Source organism: Ursus americanus, chromosome 4, assembly GCF_024610735.1.
Source record: "Ursus americanus isolate L20-20 chromosome 4, mUrsAme1.1.p, whole genome shotgun sequence".
In the NCBI taxonomy this organism is placed as follows: Eukaryota; Metazoa; Chordata; class Mammalia; order Carnivora; family Ursidae; genus Ursus; species Ursus americanus.
In genome coordinates, this window is record NC_142130.1 from 31,613,277 (window position 1) to 31,632,753 (window position 19,477).

Here is a 19,477-nt window from a genome sequence, read left to right on the forward strand (position 1 = left end):
GCCATGGAAAGACATGGAGGAAACTTAACACATAGTAGGAGTGAAAGAAGCCAATCTGAAAAGGCTACATACTGTAGGATTCCAGTGATATGACATTCTGAAAAAGGCAGAACTATGGAGGCCGTAAAATGATCAGTGGTTACCAGGGGCTGTGGGGTGGTGGGGGGCAGGAAGGAGAGGTGAATAGGCAGCACATAGAGGATTTTTAGGACAGTGAACTATCCTGTATGCTACTACAATGGTGGATACATGCTATTATACATTTGTCAAAACCCATTGAGTGGACCACACCAAGAGTGAACCCTAATGTAAACCATGCACTTTGGGTGATAATGATGAGTCAGTGTAGGCCCATCAGAAGTAGCTACTGTAACCGCTGTGATGTGGGAGGTCTACAGTGGGGAACTTGTGCCTGTCTGAGGGCGGGGGATACTTTCGGTACTTTCGGCTCTTCTGGCTGTGAACATAAAGCTGCTTTAAAAAATCAAGTTCAGGGGCGCCTGGGTGGCTCAGTCATTAAGCATCTGCCTTCAGCTCAGGTCATGATCCCAGGGTCCTGGGATCAAGCCCCGCATCGGGCTCCCTGCTCTGCTGGGAGCCTGCTTCTTCCTCTCCCACTCCCCCTGCTTGTGTTCCCTCTTTCACTGGATGTCTCTCTCTCTCTCTCTCTCTCTAATGAATAAATAAAATCTTAAAAAAAAATCAAGTTCACTAGTTAAAAAATAACTTGGAAAGCAATGACAGGGGACCGGGAGGGTCTGGAAGATGGTTCTGGCAAATGAGATCAGGAAATTACAAAAATTTGGACAAAAGGCAATCAGGCAATCAAGGATGGAGTGACCGGCAGCTATTGTTTAGGTCTACATGGACAAGAGGTAGTCAGTGGGGGGCGCCTGCGTGGCTCAGTCAGTTTAGCGTCTGCCTTCAGCTCCGGTCATGATCTCAGGGTCCTGGAATTGGGCTCCCTGCTCCTCAGGGAGTCTGCTTCTCCCTCTCCCTCTGGCCCTCCTCATCCCCTATCTGTGCTCTCTCTCTCGCTCTCTCTCTCAGATAAATAAAACTAATTTTTTTTAAGAGGTAGTCAGTGAAAGTGGGGAGAAGGGAACAAATACTGGATCTGGATAGGCAGGCAGCACCCTGCAGGAAACAGCACTGGTGGGGGGCGGGGGGCATTGGGAGGCTCTGACTCCACAGCAGAACTTTTTACTTTTTGCCTTGGGGGTGAGGTTCCACAATGCCTTATTCTGAGTGAGCAGGAGACAGAGATACCAGTTTAAATCAGAGTCTCCGCCACTCTCCCTTCTCTGTTTTGCTTCCTTGTCAAGATTCTAGCCACTAACCTACCCATAAGAAAACGAATGAAGGGCTTCCAAAAAGCCTCAGCAAAGAGGAACCTGATATGAAAAGTATCCTTCACTGAACTGTTCATTCCTTAATAGAAGCCCAAGAGGCACCTGGGGGGCTCAGTCGGTTAAGTGTCTGCCTTCAGCTCAGGTCAGGATCTCAAGGTCCTGGGATCAGGCCCCCGCATCATCGGGCTCCCTTCAGGGAGCCTGCTTCTCCCTCTCTCGCTCCCCCTGCTTCCGCTCTTTCTTTGTAGAGTAAATAAATAAAATCTTTTTTTTTTTTAAAGATTTTATTTATTTGACAGAGACAGAGACAGCCAGCGAGAGAGGGAACACAAGCAGGGGGAGTGGGAGAGGAAGAAGCAGGCTCATAGCAGAGGAGCCCGATGTGGGGCTCGATCCCAGAACGCCGGGATCACGCCCTGAGCCGAAGGCAGACGCCTAACCGCTGTGCCACCCAGGCGCCCCAATAAATAAAATCTTAAAAAAAAAAAAAAAAAAGAACGGAAGCCCAACTATGAAAGGCTTATCAACGAGGTGAAGTTCCTTCTTACAATAAGTACATGAGCAATGGAATTATTATTCTATGGGAGGTTAATTTGGTGACAGGTTTCTGGTTTGGGTTTTTTTTTTCCCCTTACCCCTTTACAATCTCCCTATGTCCCCCCACTCCCTACTGATGAGGGAGCAGAAGGCTGGTTGAAGATAGGGGACACCCCGCAACCTCCCCCCACCTCCTGGGTGGGACCTAGTGACATTCTTCAGGAATCTCCCAACTGTCTTAATGTTAATACCCTGCTAGAGGGGAAAACCACCTTAACCTGACAAAGGCAAGGTCTCCAGGTATCTTGTAGGTCGGTCCTCTTTAGCATATAAAAGTTGTTTTGATAACCCCCCTTTCTCCTTACCTCCCCCAACCCCATAGTATATAATCAGTCCTCCCTCACAACCCTGGTGCAGCAGCTCTTTCTGCCCACGGTCCTCTCCCCGTGCTGCAATAAAACCACCGTTTTGCACCAAAGATGTCTCTACAATTCTTTCTTGGTTGTTGGCTGCGGACCTTACCCCATCGAACCTCACCTATATTCCAAAACCACATCACCCACCCCTGGCAACCACTTTTCTACTTTCCGAGTTTGACTTTTTATTTAGATTCCACATGTAAGTGATACTCTGCAGTATTTGTTTTTCTCTGTTGGGCTTATTTCACGTACCATAATGCCATGAAAGTCTGCCCATGTTGACAGGAAAGTAGGATTTCCTTCTTTCTGGACAGTTAGGTTGTTTCCATATCTTGGCCATTGTGAGTAATGCTGCAAGGAACGTCAGAGTGCAGACACCTCTTCAACATCCTCTTTTAAAAAAAATATAGTCCCTGAAGTGGGATTGCTGGATCATATGATTTCCAGTTCTAAGTTTTTGAGGAACTTTCATACTACTTTCCATTGTGACAGGTTCTTTTCATCTCTCTGCTCTGCTGTCCTGGCTTGCTCTCTGAGGCTGGTTCCCCTCACCGTCATAAAAGGGTGACTGTTGCAGTACCAGGCGTTACATGAAGATTCAACAATATGAGGAATGAAGACAGACCATTTCTACTATGTGTTTTTTGTCACCAGAAAAACTTTCTTCCCTGTTACAAAAGGACAAAAATACAATTCCACTCATATGAGGACCTAGAGGACTTAAATTCATAGGGATGAAAAAGTGAAATGGTGGTTTCAGGGAGTGAGGAGAGGGCAGAATGTGGAGTTGGCATTTAATGGGTATAGAGTTTCAGCTGGGGAAGATGAGAATGTTCTGGAGAAGGCTGGTGGTGGTGGTTGGTTGGGCGACAGGGTAAATGTGCTTAATGCCATAGAACCCTCCACTTAAAAATGGTAAAAAGTGGTTAAATTTTTTTGGTGTTTTTTTGTCTTATTTATTCAGGGGCGCCTGGGTGGCTCAGTGGTTAAGCATCTGCCTTCAGCTCAGGTCATGATCCTGGGGTCCTGGGATGGAGCCCCGCGGCAGGCTCTCTGCTCAGCAGGGAGCTTGCTTCTCCCTCTCCCTTTGCAGCTCCCCCTGCTTGTGTGCTCTCTCTCTCTCTGGCAAATACATACATACATACATACATACTAAAATATTAAATGTTGTTATTTTTCTTTTCCTCACATGAATTTTTTGCATAAGGCATATCATTGTATCCTGACTACATCATGAACCTTGCTTTTGTGATTGTGCTCACATTACTCCAGTTTGTAATATCTTTCTCTGTCTTCTCTGATAATCAAAGACCTACATTTCCTTTAAACCTAAGCCCAAATTCTACCTTCAGTGTTAGCATTTCTCAATTATCTAAGCCTTTAGTGACTTACTCTCTCATCTGTGATTTTTATGGTCTGTACCTATTTGGTGCACAACATTTTATATACATTTTCTTTTTAAGTCTATGTCCTGTCTTCCCAATTAGGGTTTAAACACATTGAATTCAGGGATCCTGTTTTATGTCTGTTTTTATTTTCTTATTTATGTATTTATGCATGTATGTACGTATGTATGTATTTTGAGAGAGAGAGAGAGACAGCATGACAGAGAGAGGGAAAATCTTAAGCAGGCTCCACACCCAGTGCGGGGCTCAATCTCACAAGTTCATGACCTGAGCTGAAATCAAGAGCTGGACATTTAACTGACTGAGCCACCCAAGCGCCCCTGTCTGTTTTTATTTTCAATACCTAATCTAATACTAGAAACTCTCAATAAATATTTATTAGTTTCTAAGGGTGATTAGATTTTTAGCATTGATAAAATACATCATAAAAGGTCTGGGAATGTCTTTAAACCTAATTTAGATTATAATAGAATAATTAAGTTGTTAAAATTCGAGAGTAATATTTCCATCAAATTTAATCCATTTATATGTATATATTTGTATATCCATATATACATTTATTGAAATACACCTAGAGCCGCGATCACATCTGATTGTTTTGCTATGTTGATGTACTATGGCTTATTTTACAAAAGCAAATATTATAGTGCGTTCTAGGACACCTGTGCTCACACGATCAGTTCTTTGAAACTATATTTGGATGTACAAGCTATTAAAAGCTTCTTGGACTGAGTGACCTTTCAGGCAAAATTTAGATCAAATACTCATACTGCTGCTGCCTGTTGCTGAGAGGAAGACAGCAGAAAACCCTGGATTCGAACCTCCATTAGGTTTTTGTTTTCCTTGTTTTGTTTCCTTTCATTTTGCCTTAAGAAGATGAACAATGAAACCACATCCTTGAAGGAGGCAATGAAAAGGTTGCTAAGGGCTACAGGGAGGGAGCAAGCATTGTCTGCTTTTCTGGGAAGATGGGTAAGAGAAGAATAAAGAATAAAAATAGGCAAAGAACTATAGACAAGCTAATTAGAATTCTGTCTCTGTTTAAAGCGGTTTAAGTCTTCCAGGTTAAAAATATATATAAATTAATAATAAAAAATTACTCCCAGGTGAATTCCATTCAATTAATGCATGTGCTATATTCTAAGTATACAAAATAAGTAAAATATGGTTTCTGTCCTCAAGGAGCTCAAAGCCGAGAGGGATAACAGCAGTATTCAAAAAGACTTAGAATTTAATGTGATTGCCCTGATGATGATGATATTCCTAAAGGGCCATGAGAACATGAAGAAAGGATTTTATACTAGGAAAAGGAACCCTTCAGAGAGACATATTTAAGCTGAATCTTAAAGTGTGAGTAAAAGGTTATGTGAAAGAAAAATATGGGAAGGAATTCTGGGGTGGGGAAAAGTACCTGGAAGCCACAGAAGCCTGGAATCAGTCAGAGGCTAGATGTCTCACATGATTAGTGACTAAGATACGAGAGAACTGGCAGAAGATGGGAGCAAAGGGTTAAGGGCTTTATGTTTATCCTCCTAAGGATATCCAATTTGGCTCTAACTGTATCAATGGACAACATAGATAACCAGTTGAGTTACATGATCAGAATTATGTTTTAGAAGCATATTTCTAGGGACGTGTGGGTGGCTCGGTCGGTTCAGCGTCTGCCTTCGGCTCAGGTCATGATCCTAGGGTCCTACGATTGAGTCCCGCATTGGGCTCCTTTCTCAGTGGGGAGCCTGCTTCTCCCTCTGCCTGCAGCTCTCCTTGCTTGTGCTCTCTCTCTCTGACAAATAAATAAATTAAAAAAAAAATCTTTAAAAAAGAAAGACGCATATTTCTAGAGGATGAATTAGAGGTAGCAGAAATTGAAAGAAAGGATTCAGTTAGGCTACTGTAATCCTAGGTTAAAGTGAAAGATAGTTATTAACTGGTTTAGTGGTGATGGAGAGGAAGGGGTAGTTTAGAGGCAATAATGGAGAGGAAGGGGAAAAAAAAGGTAAAAATTATTCTGAGATTTCTAGTTCAAGCAATTGAATAGATGGTGATATCACTAAGCTGGGCAATTGTAATAGAAAACAGATTTGGATTTGCAGACATGTGGTTTAGGATTTATTTGGAATGGTGGGGGAATCCTTTTTGATGAGACGCTTCCAAAGAACTGTTAACAATTGTGAACTTCTATACTGACCGACCAGCTAGAGTTCCTCTCTTAGACTTCAAGCTAGAGATGACCTTTAAGTAATACAGTCTTAAAGGGGTCAAAGTTAATACAAACAGCATGCCAGATGACACTGTTTGACATGCAGACAGAAACTGCCGGCATATTAGGCCCTGCAGGCTTACACTCCTATAAACATTATACATTTCATAGCGGGCCTTATCTATATGTAAATAAAATATCCAAGGGGCCCCTGGGTAGCGCAGCCCTTAGGCGTCCGCCTTCGGCTCAGGGCGTGATCCCAGCGTTCTCGGATCAAGCCCCGCATCAGGCTCCTCCCCTGGGAGCCTGCTTCTTCCTCTCCCACTCCTCCTGCTTGTGTTCCCTCTCTCGCTGGCTGTGTATCTCTGTGAAATAAATAAAAAATCTTTAAAAAAAAATATCCAAAACAGTGAGAAAATGCCACCATAGTAATTTCTGATGATGGGGGAGGGGAATAGTTAGCAGGTTCAGTTTAGGACAGTTGAGTTTGACATCTCCCTCCAGGTGGAGATGCCCAAAACATAGTTAAACGTTACAGGTCTAGAGCTCAGGAGAAATGTGGTACCTGAAGCTGAATTAGCCTTGAGATAAAGTGAGGACCAAGAAGAAAAGATGGTCAAGAACAGAACCTGGGCAACTATAAGAGGATTCAGGTCACTGGGGACATAGAAGCTCAGGGAAGTGGTATGTGTATTTGTGTTCACTTCCTTCACGGAAAACAATTGTGGGGGCCTTCAGGCAAGTGAGCTGTGTGGTTGTTTCCAGTTCTCTGATTCAGTTTGACATAATTCTGGTGCCACAGCGCCCCCTGGTGAGTAAGGCTGTTCAGAGCTACCCAAAATGCCCTTGTTGGGTTGCACAGCTCAGCAACTCACTCGTATCACGGATGAGACGTGTTTAATTACTTCTGTCTAAGGCCTTTGCTAGGTATTAGGGGACAGATAAAGATGTCCCAGAAATAGTCTCTGATTCCCTCCCTCCAACAGCTTACAATTTCATTCATGAAATGCTAACTCTAAAAATTAGTGGAGGCAGTCCTTGTGAAAATTAAGTCAGCAAGGTGATCTCTAGGCAGAAAGGTTAGGGGATTCAAGCAAGCAGTGGAAAGTGAACTTATCCTTGAAGGTTGGATAGGATTTGGGCAGTCAGAATAGAGTAGAGAAAGGCACCTTATTAAATAGTGGTCCCAGCACTAGGAAGCTATGACATTAAGTCTCAATCTTTTGGAGGCTCAATTCCTTTATCTGTAAAGTTTACTAATTTTTTAGTAATCTCTACACCCATGTAGGGCTTGAACTCATGACCCTGAGATCAAGAGTCCCATGCTCTTCTGACTGAGCCAGCCAGGCACCCCTCAATTTCTTTACCTGTAAAATGATAAAAATCACTGCTTCACTTCTTATACTTATTGTGAGAATCAAAGTAATGCTTGTATTTAAAGTACTTTTTAAAAAAAAATAGGCTCCATGCCCAATGTGGGGCTTGAACTCAAGACCCTGAGATTGAGAGTTGCAGGCTCCACTGACTCAGCCAGCCAGGTGCCCCTAAAACACTTTCGAAAGTATAAAGTACGATACAAAATCAAGACATGGCAGATACTTCAAATAATCAGACAATTAAAAAGTTTGGCAATATAAGGAATTGGGAACTGGGGTGATGGCTGGAGAGAACAGCAAATAGCAACATCTGTTCATAATCTTAAATTTAAATAGCTACCCAAATTAATAGCGGTTATAAACAATGTATTAGAGCCTTATCTTAAGGCAAAACCTTTGTCCCTTGTCCTAAAGTCCCCCTTGATTCTTTTATCCTATAGAGTAGACCACAGACTCCAAGCCTTAGAAGCACAGTTTAAAGAACTGGACTTCACCAAGGATAGTCTGACCCAGAGATTTGAACAGCATAGCAAGGCTTTGGCAAGCCAGGCAGCCCAAGATGAGCTGTGGACGGCAGTCCTGGCACCCAAGTGAGTATCCAATGAGAAATCAGTGGAATTTTGTGACTTTGCGAGAGCTTGCAGTGGTCATTCTAAACTTGAATTTCAATGGATTGTGAAGAAATCATCTTTTTTAAGGTTAATTCATTCAAAAACGATTAATTTGGCACCTGTTTATACGCCGGCACTGCCATATACATCTCATCACAGTGTCTCTTGTTTGCCAATGTCTTACTAACACAGAGATGGGTGACGTAACTCCTCTGCTGTGGAGGAATTTGTGGTGTGAGTGGCCTGAGAACTAAGCTATCCCGTGTAGTGCAGGCCCTATTTCTAAAATATTTTCTAAAATCAACAGCTGGTTCTTCTAGTGGGTTTGTACCCTAGTAGAATTCATTCTATGTTTGCACATAAGGAGTTCTATGGATTAAGAAGCTCTCTACATCTTTTGTAGATTCACTCCAATGGAACTGAATATTTTATACAGCTACGTCATTGAAGTACTCATCTGCTTGCACACTCGTGTGCTTGAGAAGCTGCCAGACCTGGTGAGAGGGCTTCCCACCTTAGCCTCTGTCCTGAGACGGAAAGTCAAGAACCAGCGCATTAGGGTTGTGTGGGAGTCTGTTCTGGAGGAGTGTGGACTGCAAGAAGGAGATATCACAGCACTTTGTACCTTCTTTATTGCACACAGTAGCAAGGCAGAATACTATGGTGCTAAAGTGAGGAGGATGTGTATCAGGGACGTCCCTTTCCTGATCACTAACATGGTAAAGAATCAGGCTCTGCAGGATGGTTTGCTGAGGGCTGTTCAGGTCATTGAGAAGGGGAAAGCAGTGAGGGCCCCCGAAGAGCAAAAGTCATCCCTGAAAGAGCTGATACCATCAGTCAGAAACTAACTTTGACGACCAAGAGATTCTACTTCTGGTAGTTTATCTTGCAAATGGGGAAAAAAGATGTATGTGCAATTTATTACAGGCTTATTTTTACAGCAAAAGTGAGGGGAACTTTAAATAAAATATGATAAATTGATAGAATGGATACTTTCTGTGTAGCAATATAAGAAAATGAAAAAGCTTGACGGGGCTATCACCAAGATGTATTGTTTTAAAACATTTCCTATATATTGTTAAGTGGAAATAAAGGGCAAAAACAAATACACACACACACACACACACAAGCTAAAAAATATATCCATAAACTTCATAAGCTTCTTCCGAAGAGATACATTAGAAAGTAAGAACATTGGTTGTCTAAGAAAAAAAACAAAGAGGCTAGGGGTCAAAGGTAGGAGGAATTCTTTTTACTGTTAATCCGTTTTTTACATTTTTAATTTTGAACCATGTGAATGTACTATATACTAAAAGACAAAAAAAAAAAAAAACCCAATAAAAACACCAAATATAGGGGCGCCTGGGTGGCTCAGTTGTTAAGCATCTGCCTTCGGCTCAGGGCGTGATCCTGGCATTCTGGGATCGAGCCCCACATCGGGCTCCTCCGCTGGGAGCCTGCTTCTTCCTCTCCCACTCCCCTGCTTGTGTTCCCTCTCTCGCTGGCTGTCTCTGTCTCTGTCAAATGAATAAATAAAATCTTAAAAAAAAAAAACACCTAATATATATTATATGTTGTGCATTTTCTCTCTGGTACACTACCATAGTTATTTTACACTGGAAAGGGAACTCTTATACATTGACTATGTATTAAAATATTTATTGGGGCACCTGGCTGGCTCAGTTGATAGAGCATGTGATTCTTGATCTCGGAGCTGTAGGTTGGATATAGAAATTTCTATTGTATATAGAAATAACTTAAAAATCTTTTAAAAATTTTAAAAAATTTGTTGAATACCAAATGCCATGTACTAGGTGCTAGGAATAACAGAAACATTTAAAAATGTGGACCCTGTCTGCCAGGTAAAGGTTAAGTGCTTATGCTTTATTTCGGAGGTACAAATTCAGATTAACCAAAAAGAGGTAACACTCTGGAAGGAGTTAGGCAGAGGATTCAAAGTTAATACAATATGATGTGTTACCTTGCTGGCCCTTCTTTGAAAATGAGCCATGAGACACAGCAGCGTGCTTGGTAGATAAATGCACTCGGTCTTGGAGCATCTGGCTCGTGCAGTTGGTAGAGCATTCAACGCTTGATCTCAAGGTTGTAAGTTTGAGTCCCACGTTGGGTGTAGAGATTACTTAAAAATAAAATCTTGAAAAAAAAAAGCACTGTCTTGTCCTTCTCCAGACACACTGTTTGGGAAAACCATGCCTAGAAAGAAAGATGGAAAGGAAATTTCTCTGTCATGCTTACTTAGTCTACTGTTTTCAGTTGGCCAAAGTCTGTTCCATAGGGAGTGACCACCCCCCCAACATACTTCCAGGATGCATTATTTAAGCCCTGCAAGCAGCCGTGGGAAGCCAGTGCCTGCCTTGTTCAGTGCAGTGTTTTATTGGAGTCCAGAAGTGAAAGGAAGGGTCAGAGATTCTAGAAATGCAACTGGTCAGCTTCCGGCAGAGCAAGGGACTGTGGGTGCCAAAAGTAAACAAGGCCAAGGAAATCTGAGTAAACACATAAAATGCATCCATTACATAGACCTATCTACCTGAACATAGAAATCAAAATGCAAGAGTTAAATAATAAGACTACAATAAAAACCACTATCACTAGGCAATACATGATGGGGTGAGTTCAGAGGAAGGTTATCACTGTGTGACTGAGGAATACTTCCTGGAGGAAGCACAATGAATTGATCCTTCAAGTAGGCAAAACAACAAAGTAACTCATTAGGATGAATTAAGATTTTAAATTATGGCCTGAAAGCACAAGATTTGGTTGTCAGCCACGAGATCATAGTTGAATGCTTAATAGCGCCTGGGTGGCTCAGTTGGTTAAGGATCTGCCTTCAGCTCAGATCATGTTCCTAGGGTCCTAGGATAGAGTACCGACCGCATCAGGATCCTTGTTCAGTGGGGAGTCTGCTTCTCCCTCTCCCTGCCACTTTCTCTGCTGTGCTCTCTCTCTCTGACAAATAAATAAAAACCTTAAAAAAAAAAAAACCCACAAAACTCTTAACAGTGTAAGGATATACCTCAGTATCATAAAAACCATTTATGAAAAATCCACAGTGAGTATCATTCCCAATGGGGAAAAATTGAGAGCATTTCCCCTAAGGTCAGGGATAGGGCGGGGATGTCCACTATCATCACTGTTGTTCAACATAGTACTAGACGTCCTGGTCTCAGCAATCAGACAGCAAAAAGAAATAAAAGGCATCCGAATTGGCAAAGAAGTCAAACTCTCACTCTTTGCGGATGACATGGTGGAAAACCCAAAAGACTCCACCCCGAAATTGCTAGAAATCATACAGGAATTCAGTAAAGTGGCAGGATATAAAATCAATGCACGGAAATCAGTTGCATTCCACTAGAGGGTATCATGCTAAGCAAAATTAGTCAATCAGAGAGAGAATTATCAAATGATCTCTCTGATATGTGGAATTTAAGAAACAAGGCAGAGGATCATAGGGGAAGAGAGAAAAAAGTGAAATAAGACAAAACCAGAGAGGGAGACAAACCATAAGAGACTCTTAAATCTTAGGAAACAAACTGAGGGTTGCTGGAGGGGAGGGGGGTTGGGGGATGGGGTGGATCAGTGATGGACATTGGGGAGAGTATGTGTTGTAATGAGCACTCGGTGTGATATAAGACTGATGAATCACATACCTGTACCCCTGAAACAAATAATAATAATTTAAAAAAAGAATAAGATGGTAAAAAATTTTAAAAACATAAAGAAGAAATGAATGGATGGAAATTAAGATGGACACACTAATCCTTCAGCGAATCTTAACTTTAAACTGAACAAATGTTTCTCTTCCTCTTTCTTGAGGCCTCCCCCTCCCTTTCACTTGTTTTTCTGTAGAATCTTTTGTTCCAAGAACTGGGTACGGATGTTGACACTTAGTAACAAGACTTGGACGACCCATGGCCGTGCTAGTCATGAGACCACCTCGAAAACATAAGAAACGTGGGGGCAGCACGTACCAGATTCCTGTCTAAGCTGCCTAGATCCTGTAATTTCCTATGAAACTCCTCAGCCTTTTTCCCTGGCGGGGCTCGCAGTCTTGGAGGCATCAGCCTGCTGCAGCCTCCTTTGCCTGGCAGAGCAAGGAACTATCTTCCTTCTTCATACCCAAGCTCTTAGTCTTCGCCTTACCTATTTCGGCCCCAGAGCACAAGAGGTCAGTTTTGGACAGCACTTAGAAGGGAAGGCAATCCTAAAACCACCTATCTCTGAGCCTCAGACTTCAGAAGGGGTGGGTTGGAAAAGGCTGTGGCAGCGCGTGTTAAATTGTAGCAAGTTTGCGGATTCTCTGACCACATCCTTTCTTGGACATCAACCTAGGAAATGCTTTCCTAAGAACTCTAGAAAGCGACCTAAGAGGTTTGGTACAAGATAGCAGAAACTAAAAAGTAGTCTGAGGAGTAGAATTTTAAGAAGAGGGAAGGATTTTTAGGGGCACCTGGGTGGTGCAGTCGTTAAGCGTCTGCCAGCGTTCCCAGCTGTGCCAGCGTTCTGGGATGAGTCCCACATCAGGCTCCTCCGCTGTGAGCCTGCTTCTTCCTCTCCCACTCCCCCTGCTTGTGTTCCCTCTCTCGCTGGCTGTCTCTCTCTGTCAAATAAATAAATAAAATCTAAAAAAAAAAAAAAGGAAGAGGGAAGGATTTTTAAAATTTCTGGTCTTTAATTTGTCTTGAGGCTTCCCTTTTTCTGCCAGATACAAACCACACGACACTCAAGCGTTGCCGCAGCGGAAGGTACTGCAACTCAAGGGAAGGGCCTTTTGCCGCGCCCGGAGAGGGGCGGGGCCGGAGTGGCCCCGCTCATAGGACCGGAAGTCCCACCCCTCTGAACATCAGCTGTGTCGGCCTTTGGGCGGTTCTCTGGGTGGGAGGGGCCGTTTGGGTGGGCAGTTGTGACGTCACTAGTCCTTGTCGGGTTGCTACGGCACCACTGCTAAGATTAGGTATTTTGGGCTGACCGAAGAAAGGGGACTGTGGGCTCAGAGCTTCGGGAAACGGCCAAGGTGCACGAAAGCTGGAACGCGGGGGTTCGCGTGCTGCCGCCACGACAACGGTAAAACGGAAGTCCTGCTCCAGCTCAGCCCGGCGTCCGGGCGGAAACAGCGTTCTTCGCGGAGCTGAGGCCCCGAAGGTTCGGGCCTGGGCTGCCTGGGGCTTGGCTGCCGGGAGCTAAGGAAGCACCCTCAGCTGGTAAGAGGGAGGAGGGGAACTTGGCGCGAACCTCCTCTCGCGCGCGGGAGAGCTGAAGCGCACTGCCAGCCTTGCCGCAACGGCTGTGCTAATGTCTCGGAGCAGCCGAGGTCTCCCGACGGAAAGGTTCGTTTCCTTACCCGACATTTGTCTTAAACATGGACAAATACGCCGCCTTCCAGAGTAGTCCTGTTTCCCTAGATGGCAGAGCGCCTTTTTGCTTCAAGAAGTTATGTGATGCTCCCAGTCCTTGAATTCTGAAACGCTGCTGGGCATAATATTTAAACACAGAGGTGTTAATTTCCTTTCTCCGTAGTTGGGCCGGAAATAAGATTCTTTCTCTTTCAGGTATTGATGTTGAGTATGCCTTTTTAGCATATTAAAATGGCTGTACCCAAAAGCGCCATCCCCTCCTTGTCAGAATGCCAGTGCCGCATCTGTGTGGAAATCCTAATCGAGCCCGTAACACTGCCTTGTAACCACACGCTCTGTAAACCATGCTTCCAATCGACTGTCGAAAAGGCAAGTTTATGCTGTCCCTTCTGTCGCCGCCGGGTCTCTTCGTGGACCCGGTACCATACCCGAAGAAATTCTCTTGTCAACATGGAACTGTGGGAGATAATCCAAAAACACTATCCAAAGGAATGCAAGCTTAGAGTCTCTGGGCAGGAATCAGAGGAAATCGGTGAGTAAAACCCAGCGTGCGTGTTGTCTGAAAAACCAAAATCCTTTAAAAAGTGAATGACCACTAATCCATTTTCGAGAAGAATAAAAAGCCGATTAATATTTGTCTAAATTTTCCTCGGGGATTTGGGTTTTATGGGCCCCAAAATGTTGATTGAGGTCGATGGTAAGATTTTGTTCATTGTTAGAATGCCCAGGCTGTGTTCAGTTGTTTTGGGGGGGTTAAAAATGACAACAAAGAAACCCAGAAGAATGGCCCACATAGCGCCTTCAGTCATGTGAAAGGTATATAAATATTCACAGATGAGCAGTAGTCAGTCAGTAGAGCAACCCCAGAAGGACAGAAAGTACTGGATTCTTGTATTTCTTTTGCTTTCATTTATTTAACTTACTTGACTACAGCACTACATCTCCATTTATTTAAGTCTTCCCTGAAGCATGCAGTGAGCCTCAAATAGCGTTTAGTGACCAGGTCCTTCTAGTTCATTTATTCTTATTTAAAGCCCTCCACCCTGTAGACTTGACTCTAGCACACTTAGGTGATCTATAGGCCACGCAGTGTTTCTTGTCTAGGCTTTGAATATGGTGCCTGTGCTCTGGTGTACTTGCCTTTTTTGGGGAATTACTTATATTGTGCTAAATATGTATAACAAATCTGCCATTTTAATGATGTTTTCAGTAGTAGTTACACTTTATTAAAACTGCTTTATTGATATCTGCACATAGAATTGATATATTTAAAGTGTACAATTCACTGGTTTTGATATTTCACATCATTAGTTTTTTCAAAATTGTGGAAAAATATATATAGCATAAAATTTGCCATTTTAACCTTTTTAAGTGCAAAATTCAATGGCATTAGTTATATTCACAATGTACAACTATCATCACTGTGTTTCCAAAACTTTTTTAAAAAATATTTTATTTATTTGAGAGAGAGAGAGAGAGCACAAGCTGGTTGGGGCGGGGGAGAGGGAGAAGCAGACTCCCCGCTGAGCAGGGAGCCTGATGCAGGACTGCATCCCAGGACCTTGGGATCACGCCCTGAGCCGAAGGCAGACTCTTGACTGAGCCACGCAGGCGCCCCTGAAGGCAGACACTTAACTGACTGAGCCACCCAGGCGCCCCTCCAGAACTTTCTCATCACCCCAAATTCTTTAACCATTAGGTAGTGACTCTCCATTCTTCTCCTTTCCCACCCTTTCTTCCCAAGTTTCTGTCGACTTTGTGTCTATGAATTTGCTTGTTCTAGATTTGTCATACAAGTGTATTCATGCAGTATGTGATTTATGTGTCTGATTTCTTTCACTTGATGTTTCCAAGGTTATACACAGTTATAGTTTGTATCAGTCCTTCATTCCTTTGTAGAACTAAGTAATATTTATTTTATGGATTGTATTATATTTTGTTTATCTCTTCATCCGTTGGTGGACATTTGAGTTTCCATCTTTTGGCTATTTGAATAGTACTGATATAAATATTCATGTATAAGTATTTGAACATTTCCTGTTCTTTTGTGTATGTACCTAGGAGTAGAAGTGCTGGATCATATGGTCATTTTTTTTTTTTTAATAAAGGTAGAAAGGTTAATTTTTTTTTTTTTTAAAGATCTTATTTATTTGTCAGAGCACAAGCAGGGAGAGATGCAGGCAGAACAGGCAAAGCAGGCAGAGGGAGAAGCAGGCTTCCCACTGAGCAAGGAGCCTGATGTGGGACTGGATCCCAGCACTCCCGGATCCTGACCTGAGCTGAAAGCAGATGCTTAAGTGACTGAGCCACCCAGGCGTCCCTCGTATGGTAATTCTTTTTTTTTTTTTTTTAGAGATTTTATTTATTTATTTGACAGACAGCCAGCGAGAGAGGTAACACAAGCAGGGGGAGAGGGAGAGGAAGAAGCAGGGTCCTAGCGGAGTAGCCTGATGTGGGACTTGATCCCAGAACACCGGGATCACGCCCTGAGCGGAAGGCAGACGCTTAACGACTGCGCCAGCCAGGCGCCCCTCGTATGGTAATTCTGTGTTTAACTTTTTGAGGAACTGCTGAACTTTTCCACAGGGCTGTGCTATTCTGCTATCCCACCTGCAATGTATAATGGTTCCAGTTTCTCCACATCCTCACCAACACTTGCTATCTTCTGGTTTTTTTTGGTGTTATTTTTATTTTTTAAATAGCCATCCTCTAGGTGTGAAGTGGTATCTTAGTATCTGTGTCTTTTTAATTGTGGTAGAGTATATCACAAAATTTGCCATTTCCACCGTTTTTAAGTGTACAGTTCAGTGGCATTAAGTACAGTCACACCGATGTACAATCATCACCAACATCCATCTCCAGAACTCTTACATCTTCCCAAACTGAAACTTCATACCCATTCAATAGTAACTCCCCAGTTCCCTCTCCCCCCAGCCCTTTTAACCACCATCCTACTTCTTGTTTCTATGAATTTGACCACTTTAGATATATAAGTAAAATCATAGTATCTGTCCTTTTGTATCTGGGTTATTTCACTTAGATGTCTTCCAGGTTCATCCATATTGTAGCATGTGTTAGAATTTCATTCCTTTCTGGGGCACCTGGGTGGTTCAGTCGATTAAGCATCCAGCCCTTCATTTCAGCTCAGGTTTTGATCTCAGTATTGTGAGTTCGAGCCCCTCGTTGGGCTCCATGCCCAGTGTGGAGCCTGCTTTAAAAAAAAAAAAAAAAAAAAGAATTTCATTCCTTTCTGGGGCTGAATAATATTCCATTGACTGTATTTGCCACATTTTGTTTATTCATCAGTGGACACTTGGGTTACTTCTACCTTTTGGCTATTGTGAATAATGCTGCTATGAACAGTGGTGTACAAGTATTTTTTTGAGTTCCTGCTTCACCTCCTTTGAGTATGTACCCAGGAGGGAATTGCTGGATCATATGTTAATTCTATGGGGTTTTTTTTTTTTTTTGAGGGACTGCCATACTCTTCCATAGCCTGCACTCTTACATTCCCACCAGCAATGTGCAAGGACTGCATTTTTCCATATCCTTGTCAGCACTTATTATTTTCTTACTTTCTGGGGTTTGCTTGTTTGTTTTGTTTTTTTGTTTCTTTTAAATGGAGCCATCCCAATGGGTATGAGATACTATCTCATCGTAGTCTTGATTTGCATTTCTCTAATGACTAATGATGTTGAACATCTTTTTATGTGTTTTTTGTCCATTTGTATATCTTCTTTGGAGAAATGTTTATTCAAGTCTTTTTTTGCTCATTTTTTAATTGGGTTATTTGTTTTTTTGTTATTATTGAGTTGTATTCTAGATGTTAACTCCTTATCAGATATGATTTGCAAATACTTTCTCCCATACCATAGGTTGCCATTTCACTCTGCTGATGGTGTCCTTTGATGCACAGAAGTTTTTTAAGTTTGATGTAGTCCTATTTGTTTATTTTTGTTTTGTTGCTTGTGGTTTTGGTGTCATATCCAAGAAATCATTGCTAAATTTCAATGTCATAAAGCTTTTTCCCTGTTTTCTTCTAGGAACTTTATGGTTTTAGGTCTTATACTTAGGTCTTTAATCCGTATGGAGTTAATTTTTTAAATGTGGTATAGGGTAAGGGTCCATCTTCAATTTTTAAATGTGCATATCCAGTTTTCCCAGTGCATTGTTGATAAAATGTCTGTTTTAAAGTTTTTAAGTAGTAAATCTGATGTCTGGACCTCCTCAGAAATGGATTCTGTTAATTTATCTTGTTCTTTCGAATTGTCCATACTTTCTTGTTTCTTTTTATGCCTTGTGATTTTTTTTTTTGAGAAAATTGGACATTTGTGGGACATTTTGTTTTTTTGGTGTTTTTTTTTTTCATTTTTTTCCTCGTTTTTTTTAAAATAATTTTTTATTATGTTATGTTAGTCACCATACAGTATATCCTTAGGTTTTTTTTGTTTTTTTAAGATTTTATTTATTTATTCGACAGAGATAGAGACAGCCAGCGAGGGAGGGAACACAAGCAGGGGGAGTGGGAGAGGAAGAAGCAGGCTCATAGTGGAAGAGCCTGATGTGGGGCTCGATCCCATAACACCAGGATCACGCCCTGAGCCAAAGCAGACGCTTAACCGCTATGCCACCCAGGCGCCCCTATCCTTAGTTTTTGATGTAGCATTCCATGATTCATTATTTGTATATAACACCCAGTGCACCATGCAATATGTGCCCTCCTTAGTACCTGTCACCGGCCTATCCCAATCCCCCACTTCCCTTCCCCCAGAAATTGGAAGTTTGAATGTAGTGATGCTGGAAGTCAGATTCTTCCCTTTTCCCAGAGTTCACCATTTTTTTGATTGTTGAAGGCTGTTATACTCCATTTATTCACTAACTTTCCCAGACCGTTTTTGCAAAGACTATATGCCTGTTGCGTGTGGTCACCTGAGTCTCTTTGCCTTAGCTTGTGTTCAGTTAGTGTTTTGACAGATTCCTTGAATCTCAGGACCTAAAAAAACAACAAAAAGAAACAAAACAAAAAAGCACCTTTTTGTCTTGGAATGTTGGCTCAGTGCAGAGGTGGTCCTTCAAACCTTAGCCAGGCTTGCACTGAGCCTAGGGATCAGCCCAAGGTGAAAGTTTGGGGGTCTTGTCACGTGTTTTTGGAGCATGTGCCTTGCCCTCGGTATGCTCCACCCCCTACAGAATGGGAACCAGTGTCCTATTCTGACAACGTGGGTATCCTTCAAGACTGACACTACACTGAGGAGGAGGTGGGGCAAGAGTAAAAATGCCACAGAACTTTCCTACTATTTTGAAGTTGCCTTTTTCTTGATTCACCATTTTCTTGGTTGCTGTAAACCTTTAATTGTTTTTCAGAGTATGGACGATGTTGGCTCTGATAGTTTCTACTTGTTTTTTGATGTTTCTGTGGAGGGATGAGAGCTTGGAGCTTCCTGCTCTGCCATTTTGCTGACAGCAGTCCATCAGCCTTCTCTTAAGTGCTTACCACTAAAACTTGTGTTCTTTTTTTTTTTTTTTAATAAAGATTTTATGTATTTATTCTAGAGAGGGAGAGAAAACATGAGGGTTGGGGAGGGGCAGAAGGAGAGGGAGAAGCAGGGTTCCATCCCGGGATCCTGGGATCATGACCTGAGCCAAAGGCAGACACTTAACTGACTGAGCCACCCAGGTGCCCAGACTGGTGTTAGGCTTGGACTTCTCCACATTCTGTTCTAAATAAACCCATTTTCTTTGTGGGAGATCTTTGGAGCTCTCAGTTCTTACGGTCTGCCTCTTTCCCTGGGCTAAATCTGAGTCCGTGTTCTAGAGCTAGAGCCAGAGACAATGGCTTACCTCTCTCTTTATGAACAGGACAGTAGGCTGGCATAGTAGCCTCCAGTCTAATTGGCTTGCCAGCCCTAGAACCTTTGCCCCATGAATGAGCTGTGATGAGGGCAATAGGGGCCCTAGTATTCTCTACCTGCTGTGCCGGGGGTAACGCTTCCCTTCTGTGTGTTTGAAGTGGATGGAGGAAGGGACCCCACACTCTCTCAGGTCCACTTACCTGGAATTCAGTCTCTGCAGCTGGAAGGGATAAGACATGTTGGCAGTTTGTTCTCCCAGAGGGATGCTGTAGCTCTTTACCAGGAGCTGGGGAGACAGGAAGCCCTGGCTTGGCCACCCCACTTGGAGTGGAGCCTCCCTCTTGTTTAGCTG

At 42.7% G+C, this 19,477-nt stretch overlaps 2 protein-coding genes and 1 long non-coding RNA gene across 7 annotated transcripts in view; 2 read left to right on the forward strand and 1 right to left on the reverse strand.

Moving 5' to 3' along the window:
* The first annotated feature begins 4,456 nt into the window (after positions 1-4,456).
* On the forward strand, positions 4,457-9,455 carry SMCO1 (single-pass membrane protein with coiled-coil domains 1). Its single transcript, XM_045812605.2, has 3 exons — positions 4,457-4,631; positions 7,731-7,880; positions 8,305-9,455. Exons 1-3 carry the CDS (start codon positions 4,591-4,593, stop codon positions 8,747-8,749), a joined length of 636 nt encoding a protein of 211 aa, XP_045668561.1. The 5' UTR covers positions 4,457-4,590; the 3' UTR covers positions 8,750-9,455.
* On the reverse strand, positions 9,221-12,662 carry LOC148110229 (uncharacterized). The gene is made up of 3 exons (XR_015724178.1): positions 12,370-12,662; positions 9,883-10,115; positions 9,221-9,418 (listed from the first exon to the last, which is right to left on the reverse strand). It is a non-coding gene; the product is annotated as an uncharacterized LOC148110229 (long non-coding RNA).
* Positions 12,663-12,819: 157 nt separating this feature from the next.
* The window catches only part of RNF168 (ring finger protein 168), a 40,759-nt gene continuing 34,101 nt past the window's right edge, over positions 12,820-19,477 (forward strand). The window contains exons 1-2 of one of the 5 annotated variants that reach the window (XM_045812606.2): positions 12,821-13,120; positions 13,469-13,805. In XM_045812606.2, coding sequence (XP_045668562.1) covers positions 13,505-13,805 — 301 coding nt within the window. In that variant the 5' untranslated portion in view covers positions 12,821-13,120; positions 13,469-13,504. Of the gene's footprint in view, positions 13,806-19,477 lie in introns of all 5 variants that reach the window. The other 4 variants (XM_045812607.2, XM_045812609.2, XM_045812610.2 and 1 more) reach the window with 4 other exon arrangements.

Coding starts and splice junctions, on each gene's coding strand:
- SMCO1 (XM_045812605.2), top strand. CDS start 4,591: ATGAACAATGAAACCACATCCTTGAAGGAGGCAATGAAAAG. Junction 4,632..7,730: donor TTGAAGGAGGCAATGAAAAG/GTTGCTAAGGGC, acceptor TTTATCCTATAG/AGTAGACCACAGACTCCAAG. Junction 7,881..8,304: donor ACGGCAGTCCTGGCACCCAA/GTGAGTATCCAA, acceptor CATCTTTTGTAG/ATTCACTCCAATGGAACTGA.